Source organism: Rissa tridactyla, chromosome 5 (genome assembly GCF_028500815.1).
Source record: "Rissa tridactyla isolate bRisTri1 chromosome 5, bRisTri1.patW.cur.20221130, whole genome shotgun sequence".
Lineage (NCBI taxonomy): Eukaryota > Metazoa > Chordata > Aves > Charadriiformes > Laridae > Rissa > Rissa tridactyla.
Genome location: NC_071470.1, coordinates 38,894,752 through 38,903,906, shown reverse-complemented (window position 1 = coordinate 38,903,906; position 9,155 = coordinate 38,894,752). Strand labels below are relative to the sequence as shown.

Below are 9,155 nucleotides of genomic sequence, written 5' to 3'. Positions count from 1 at the left end.
GCAAACACGGTAGCAGTGGCTGGGAAAAGCTCACAAAAAAAAAAAAGCAGCAAAGTTTGCAGAACTTTAAGAAATGTGCCAATGTTTTCTTAAAGCAAAGTCTACAGGTTGGAGAGCATCACTCTGCACCTGTTTTTAAAAATGTTGTTGCTGCTTGGTTTTGAAAAGAAATTGGGGGTATATCACTGTGCTATACCCCAGGGGTTCATTGTGAATCCCAGATGGCTGCTTTTGACTCGAATGTGCCTGCACCAGGTTATTTCAGAGGAAGTTTTGAAGTGGCAGAGAACACGGGTATGGACAATGGGGCTCTGTGGTGTACATCAGCATGCTTTATGGAAGAAGTGAGTTTTTTATCAGCTTGGTGCTTTTCTTCCCCCAGGTCTGAAGTTACTGCCAGCATCTCGCCTGCTAACACTTCTGGTGTTAGCCTTGCCTTCTTAGAAAAGTGAAAACTGGTTGTGGGTTTGTGTGGTGGTGTTTTTTTGGTGGTGGATTTATTTTTTTTTTTTATAAGTGGAGTGATGAGACTCAGTACAGGAGGTGGTGACGGTGGGGCGCAGACGTTACCTCTTGCCCTTCGAGCGCAGCCGGGGCAGTGCCCGGAGGGCCTGGCCTGGGCCGGGCCGGGCGCGATGGGCAGGGGCCGCGGGGCGGGCGGCGCTAGGACCCGGGCAGGGGTGTGACACCGCTCCGTCCCTTCCCCTCCCGTCCCGCGCTCCGCACCGACACTTTCTCTGTTATTATTTTTGGCTTCGCTGGCTCTTTTTTTTTTTTCTCCCCTCTGGTGTGTGGGGGGGAAAAAAATAAAATATAAACACACACCCACCCCCCCCGCCTCGAAACCACAAGAAAAGCCCGAAAAGTGTCAAGATGAAGACGGGATGAGAGGCAAACCCGCGGCAGCCATGGCAGCGAGACGGGTGTTCCACCTCCAGCCATGCGGTGAGAGGCGAAGCCGGCAGGAGCCCCGGCGTCGGGGGGGGACGGGACACAAGTGCGATGAGTTCCGCCGGCAGCTTGCGGGGTGTCCCTCCCCCCTCCTTCACCCCCTTCACTTGCCTTTTGCAGCAGCGGGGAGGGGTCGGGGCAGGGGATGGGATGAGATGGGGAGGGCGGTCTGGAGAGGGGATGGGGAATGTATCCTGCTTTACCTTCTTGGAAAGTTGCCGGGGTGGGGGGAGAGCAGAAATCGGGGAAATCTTCCATTTGCATCGTTGCTCAAAGGTTTTTTTTGTTCAGGAGCCTGTCGCTGTCGGCGGGGAGGTGGTGACACCCCCCGAATCTGGGCTCTCCTTGGGCAGCAGCGGGATGTCCCAGCCCAGGGAGCGCAGATGCGGCATGAGACAAGTACCAGGAGATAGAGGAGGGACGTGAACGTCGGGGCTTCTTATTCTGGAGGTGGTTTCTTCCCCCCCCCCCCCCGGCTTTTCCCCTTTTCTGGTACTTGTTTATACCTCAGCGGGGGAGGCGGGCGCGGTGTGGGGCTGAGCCCCGTTCCGGCGCTTTGCGTGCGGATGCGGCCGCCTGACTTCATGTTGGTAGTGGTGTAAAAGCCGCAATAAAAAGAGAGAGGAAAAAAAAAGGCGAAACTACATGGCTCAAGCTGAACTAGTGTAAAGGGCTTGGGCAGTCGTGTGCATTAGCAAAAACCCTAGCGATGGTGGTTTGGTTTTTTTTTGTTTTTTTTTTTTTTTTTAAAGGTGGGGAGAGAGTGGTTTTAAACGCACTTTGTGATTTACGCTAGACTTTAAAAGTTATTTTCTGAAGTGCCTCCCCCCCCCCCTTACCAAAGGAAGCACTTCCTTAATCAGCATGGCTGCGTTAGTGCTGGTTTGACACTGAATTAAATGACAGGGACTTGGGTTTGCGTAGGAAAGTTTGTTCTGGAGTAAAAGCAACTGTAGGTGGCACAACAGCTTTGCTGCCTGTAAAGCAGCGAGCGGGAGGCTGGTCCTCAAACTGCTCCTGAGGATCTCTTCTCCGGGAGGATTGTGCCTCTGTGTGTTGGTTTTGTTGTTTTTTTTTTTTTTTTTCACCTCTTCCCAGTTTAATGAAAAAGTTTGTTTCAGATCTGATGTTGTACCTCAAAGTTTGCTTCTGTGCTGCTGTTTTTCACGTCTAGGACTGTCATTCTTCCTCTTGAGACCTAGTGGTGTGGACTGTCTGTCCATCAGCAACGTGCATGTGAACAACCTCTACTGGGAACGTATAATTTATTCCCCCAACGTGCCAGTTTGCAGGGCTTCTCATGTGGGTTTTCCCTAGGTGTGGACATAGCTTTGTGCATTCTTTGCAGAGTTACCATCCCTCAAAAGCTGTAGCTGAAGTGTGGGATAAACTGTTTGACCCAGTGCTGGATAAATCCAGTGGTATTTCAGCCTTCTCACCTGCGTTGCTGTTGGAGTTGGTTTTGTGGCTGGATTTTTTTTTTTGGAGGCTGGAAGGGAAACAGTGATGCAACTCTTCAGTCCTGTCTACACTGCGACCTCAGTCATTGCTGCGGCCCCTGTGAGCCGCGCGCCGCCGTTTCCCTGCTATAATCAAGGCGCGTTGGCTAATCCATCTCAGCCAGAGTCCTCTTCTTATGAAATATCTGTGGCTTTTATACAGTTGCCACTCTGTAAGAATTATGTACCGCAGAGGAAGTTCCTCTCCGGCTCTCATGTTGTTCCTTGGCAGTTTGAATGCTTCAGCTTGTTTAAATGAACGCAGCTAGAAATACGAGTTAGGCTTTTAAATGGAGCGCTCGCTTGACTCCCCCAGTGTCATGAGACATCTGTATGTAAACTCATGGTGCCTTGACTTCTAGTAAAGCTGTAGTAAATCATTTAGGGCTGTAAACAGTTGTTAAAGCAAACTTTATTTTTATGTTGAGTCAATGTGAAAACAAAAATGTCTTGGGTTTAAAAGCAAAAGGATCCAAAGTGGAAGCTTTCTGTATTGTCTTAAAAAAAAAAAGTGTCAGCAAAATGCTTGATATTTCTTTGCAGAAGGGCACTTGAGGTTAGGTGCAAAGTTGGATTTTAGTCCAGAGTTATTGGACTTAGCCTGGAGCTGTTTTATTTGCCTGTATAAGACTAAAACCCAAACCTTGTCCTTGCAGAACTGCAGTGATGCACTGCATACATACTTTATGCCCGAAGACAGGTGCTAAATCATGTTACCTGGGGGGAAAGCTGTTCTTTTTTTCAGTGAGTAATTCTAATGCTGTGCTGTGATTTAGGTGTCTCTGGGAAGCCACAGTGCTTGCTATCCAAAAGCTTCCTATTGCCCTAGCTCGGGTGGTACTGAGTTTCATATTCCTAATGCAAAACCATTTCTAGAAAAGTCCCGTTTCTTTATGTGGGATTTATCTGGGAGTAAACAACTCCCTGGGACACTTTAATGACTCATCATCATGAAACTGTCATCTACCCTCTAAATATGTAAATTACTGCCAAGCACACCAGCAAATATCCAGCACATGTTAAATCCGAGCTACCTTTGCTGCTAGCAGCAGCTGAGACACGACATGGTGCTGACAAAAGGGGGTTAAGGAGTCTACTGAGAAGGATGCAGCACAGCGAGGTTAAAAACTGGGAATGCTGAGGCAATTCCTTGAGGTTTTGAGCAGTGTTTTGTGATAATGAAGTCTGCAGAGCAGCTCCTTTGGGAGTTTGTGCTGGGACCTGGTGAAACTGAAAAACTTTTTTTTTTTAATGCAATATAACTTTCTAAATATGACCTAGTATAAGCCTCCCTATAAAGCCTTTCTGCAGAGCATGGTGACATGCTGGCCCAGAGCAGAGCACTGCAGGCTTCTGCATCTGTCAGTGCTGGCTTTGATATCAAAGCACTTAGCTGTCGCTTATAACTCCGTGGGTTTTTCCTATTCCCCCTTTCTAAATTCATCCCTGGCTCTGACTTGCAATTTAAAAAAAAAAAAAAAGGCAGTACAAAAGGCTTCAATCTAACTTTGTTACTTACTCTGTTAAGAAGGGTCTGCAAGCTCTGATGGACCAGTGGGAGCTGTGATTTGGGTATGGAGGGAATAGAGTCCAGTTCTGTTCCTCATAAATGCCTTGCTGAGAAACTGCAAGAATATGGGGAGAAAAGCATGAAAATCTGATATAAGCTAAGTGGGTAACACTGCTTTTATACTAGTGTTGGGCAGGAACTTTTTTTCGCCAGTGGGTGCTCTTTTGCTCTCTAGGTTTGAAGGACCTGATGCAAATGGCAGCAGAAGGGTCTGTGGGGTTGTGGCTGCCCCAAGGGCATCCCTGCAGCCATACCATAGTGGGATGGATGGAGATTAGTGGTAATGTGGGCTCTGGCGGGGGGAGGATGGGACCCAGATTTGAAGCTGGTGGAGAGAAGATCTCAGCTGGTCAGTGCCTGGAGCTGGGCAGCCTTTGTCTCAAGATGCTGCGGGTGGGTTTTGAATGGCAATGGTGGTTGAGTGAATTATTGCTGGGTGCTACCCACTCATGGGGGCAGATAAGGAGTGGAAAAATTAGCAGGGGGCAGTCTTGGAGCTGAGGAATGGGTGGCCTTCCTCCCCTTTTGGTGTTGGGGCAGGTGCTGGCACCCTGCAGCGGTGGGAGCTGGCACTTGAGCGTGCTCCCTGAGCAAAAAAGCACCCCATGGGGCAGAGTGTTGGGCATCAGGTTTATTCTCCTTTTCCTCTCTCCCATTGCCATCTCCTTCTCCAGGAGTTAAATGCCTCTTCCCCCTGCTCCGAGGCTAATTGCGTCCCTAGGGTTTAACACGCGTGTGTTTGTTTTATTCAACGTGTTGGCTGTTCCCACCGGAACAGGCTGATTTTTATATTTTTTTTTTTAGGGATTGGGCTGCCTTTTTTTTTTTTTGCTTATTGTGCACAACAAGCAACTGCACAAGATATTCGTGGGGGAGGGGGGTGTGGAATTGTAGTAATGCCAATACTTTTTGAATATTATAAACCTGGCTTATCAGCCCGACGCAGAGCTGGAATTTGTCTCTTCCTGTGCTGCATCTCTGCTTTCTGAGAGGGGCGTTTAAATACAGGCTGGAGACGCAGCCTTTCCAGTGTGCTCTGCTGGGCTGTGACAGCAGCAGCGGGGCTGCTTGAGCGGCTTTCTTTTTGCACTAATTCCTCTCCAAAAAGGAACTTCTCGGGGAGAAGGCTCTGAGACTGCATGTCCCAACAGTACCCGCTGAAGGAGGTGAAGGGAGACGCGGTTTGCTTCGTACCTGGCTCTCCTATCTTCTCCGTCCTAATGGAGCCGGCTTCTTTTTGCTACCCCCGGCTCACCTTTCTCCGCTCGCCCTATGGCCAGTTCGGGGCAAGCGCTGGCTCTTCGCAAGATTTGGCCCCGTGGCCACAACGTTTGGTGACGCAGAGGTGGACTGGGCCGGTGGACGGTGCGTGACCGGGGATGGAAAGGGTCAGGGACTGGAGCGGGATAGTATGGGGTAGCAGAGAAGCCCACTGAGATTTGGAGGGGCTTTGGAGATGGTGGGCAAGGAGGGAGGCAACAGAGATAGGGCTTGGTGGATGCGTTGGTGCGGTTGTGTTGATGCGCTCTCCTCTTGGACCGTTCCTGGTGGTGCTCGCTTGGCCGCTGTCATCTCCACCAAGGAGTAGCTCCTGTCCCTGCTACACCCTCGTGCCTGGGCAGGCTGGCCAGGGAGAGCTGATAAACAACCTCCGCATGGAAAAAAATAAAAATAGAAACTGATCTTAGCCAGTCTTTTGTTTCATAAGCTTGTTCACTTGCTGAAATGAATCCGTCAGTGTTTGAAACCTGAAATACCTGCTGGAGGCTAGGCGGGCTTGTTTCACCTTTAGGGTTGTGATGCTGTCAACTCTGTCCTTTAAACTGCTATTAAAGGTATCAAGTGTGGGTATAGGGGAAGGTATTAAGATCATCCTCTATTGTAGATTTGTCTCACTACAAGTAAATACCTTAAGAGTATCAGCTTGGTTCAAAATTTTACATGTTGCTTTACTGCAAAGAATCTATGTGGAGAAACTCTGTAAATGCTGCTGTTTTAAGATCTGAGCCCTGCTGTTTGTGCTGATCCCAAGGACAGGAGTCTTGACTATAAAACTTGTTTTGGAGAAGATATCAAGCTTGATGAGATGAGGTCCTGAGCAGCCTGATGTAGTTTTGAAGGTGGCCCTGCCTGGAGCAAGGAGTGGGGGTAGAGACCTCCAGGGGTCTCTTTCACCCTTGCGTACTTTATGATACACTTCCTTTACATCTTATTAACAGTCTGAATATGATGCGCCTTACCTGGAAAAGCTCGTCAGGTGGCATGCAAAAAAAAAAAATATGGAGGAGACTGGATGAGCAGTCTCGGCAGAGAAAATGCGTAGGAGGTGTTTAAAAACATGCATTGCCTGTGGTTTCATGCAGCGGAAACAAGTCTGTAGCAGAGACTGAAAACGGGGGTATGTGGCTCTGACTGAATCCCTTGGCTAAAAGTGATGCCTCTTCCCGAGCCGTGCCCTGCCTCATCTTGCTTTGCACCGGGAAACGTTTGCTGCCACCTGGTAAATATGATCCCTGGGAAATTTTTACTTAAGACACAGTAATTGTCAGAGTTACTGTAGGGGAGTGACCCAGTCTTGCCAGCATTTGGATAACTCGCTGTTTATTTCTGCCTTTTATTTTTTAGGGTTCTGCCTTTTCTAAGGCTGACTTGATGTTGCTTTGGGGAGTTAGTTTTTTTCCTTTTTTCTTTTTCTTTTGGCCAGCATAGACCATTCCTCTGGGCTTTAAATATCCAGCTGGGGGAGACTTGGCTTATTGTTATGAAAATCTTGAATTGTAAGGAAAGTGAAGCAGTAGAATAAGGTGGAGGAGGGGGAGGATGTGGCATCTTCCTTCCAAAGCTTTTTAGGGACTGCATATTCGAGCCCCGGGCTTAGATATAAGTCTCTTTGGATGAGGTGAGGTCCCTTCAGCTTTATTTTCTGCAACTTGCTGTTATAGTGCAGACTTACTGCCCTGTTTCTCACTCCCTTATGCCGGCTCCTCACTGAATGCATGTGTTTAACCCTGGCACTGCTGCTGCCCGTGCAGCTGAACTGTCATGCTGGGTAGCATGGAAAAAAACATTGGAGCCCAGCTCTGCAATTGGCAGACAGCATGCTTGCTGAGTGCTGCAGCTATGTCTTTAAGAAATTCGCTATATCTGCCTCTCAGCAGCAGGTTTTCTTCCCTCTCTCTCTTCTTCCTGCATCTTCACATCCTCTTGTTTTCCCTGTACTTCTATCTGTAAGGTACAGTATCTTCTCACTTCAGTTGAGCCTGGCTGCCACAAAGCTTTTTTTTTTTTTTTAAGGAGGCACACAAGCTTTCTCTGTACAGCATCCAGCAAAAACTGCTGGCTCCGAAGCGCAGGGTCACTTTAATTATTCTATTTTTCCTCCTTGCTACCAGAGGCAAATAGCTCAAGAAGCAGCAGGATCTGGGTGGCTGGAGGAGAAAACCCAAAGCCCAGCCTTGGCCGGGGCTGCGGTGGCATGCGGAGTGGTGCTTTGTAGGCATGAAGTTAGCGGCTCGCCGGCATCGGCATCGCTGCTCCGGTTGGGAGAGCTGGGTTGGAGGTGCCCATCTGGGAGCTAATGGGTCACGCTCTCACTCCACCCATTTGCCACTCGCCAATTGGAAGTGAGGGAGAAAGATGCTCTGGATGGATTAATATTGGAGCCATTGAAAACGCACGAGCCATTGCCGCCTCGGCCACCTGAGCAAGTGGCATTTGGGAACAAGTGTGGTGACTCAGGGGGAGCAGCCAGGAAGGGAGCGGAGGCTGTTTGAACAGCATCTCTATTAAAGAAGTAGTGCAGGTAAGTTGTGTTCTTGAAGGAAAAAAAAAAAAACCCAAACCAAAACTGAAGCACTACTGTTGCTGGGTGATGCATTTGGACAGGAAATCTAGAAAACCATCTCTGCTAGCTCTTTAATTATTTAATTCGCTAAAGTAAGACAGTACTTGATGTATTTTCAATGGGCTTTGCTGCTTAGTGATGATATCTATTGCCTGTGCCGGATGTCTCTGTGCTGCTGTGTTTAAGGATGGAGAATACCTTTTTGAATTCAGTTTACATTAACCAGAGTGCTGTATTTCAGGGTTTGAATTTAGTTTCAAAATATGCATGGGGGGATGAGCACAAGGGATCTTACCTGTTCTGGTTTTTCTCTAATTAATGCTAAAACATCCTAACAGCCTGTCTGCAAGGCTTTACATACTGATGTTTCACGTGGGGAAAGTACAGTGCTGAGTGAAAACAAAATGCATATATGTAATCTGTTTAAAATGCTAGCAAACATCATCCCTGTTGCTGTAGTCATGGAAGCCATGTAGACGAACCATAAACAATGTCCCAATGAATAACACTCTATCATGGATTGTCAGTCTGCAATTATTTCACCACTTGACCAGGGCATTTTTATTTTGGGTTGACGATGGACAGCAAAATCAGATCCGGTGCTGCTGGCTGTCCCCCCACCCGCTGTGGTGGTAGTGTTACTGCTGCTGCTTCGTGTCTCCTAGACATAAAAACTCTATGGAGTGACTTGTGTTATCCTCCCAAGCCTGTTGTGATTTGAAATACCTGTTTCTGTGGGGAGGGCAATGGCTGCAGAGGGCAGCTGGGCTGTCATTTGGGTATCCTTTAGGCTGTTTTCACTTTTAATGGCAAGGGGAGATTTTTTCTTTCAGTGTCTTGCCTGGAACCACAACTTAAAAGGTGTTTGGTGATCAGGTGGCTGGGTTCACTGCTCTACTTCTGTGTCTTTCCATGTTTCCAGTATAGAGCTTGGGTTTGAGCTAACTTCTGGGTTTGGGTGTAAGTTTGAGCTGGTCTCCTGTTTCATCCAGATGTGTTTTTGGGGGGTGGTGGTAGGAATGGGTGCAGGAATAACTCTGCTGCAAAGCTTGAACCAGCCACTGTTTAGCAGCTGTTTTCATTCCTGGTGGCAATTAAGACAGGGGATAAAAACTTTATAGCAATGCACTTTGTTCCAAAACATGATCCTTGTGCCCTGGGGGGGTGCTGGAGTGTGAAACTGGTGATGCTGGAGCATCTCCTCCAACTAACCCCAAAGAAGTGTTACAGCTACTAGTTTACACCTTGCAGCTGCTTAACTTTTATGGTATTTAACACAACTGAAACAACG

At 48.0% G+C, this 9,155-nt stretch overlaps 1 protein-coding gene across 5 annotated transcripts in view; it reads left to right on the top strand.

Annotated features, from left to right (window-relative positions):
- Positions 1-804: 804 nt before the first annotated feature.
- The window catches only part of SLC4A11 (solute carrier family 4 member 11), a 100,039-nt gene continuing 91,688 nt past the window's right edge, over positions 805-9,155 (top strand). Inside the window, exon 1 of one of the 5 annotated variants that reach the window (XM_054202958.1) lies at positions 805-945. In XM_054202958.1, coding sequence (XP_054058933.1) covers positions 885-945 — 61 coding nt within the window. In that variant the 5' untranslated portion in view covers positions 805-884. Of the gene's footprint in view, positions 946-4,995; positions 5,386-5,441; positions 6,521-7,065; positions 7,823-9,155 lie in introns of those variants that run through there. The other 4 variants (XM_054202955.1, XM_054202957.1, XM_054202960.1 and 1 more) reach the window with 4 other exon arrangements.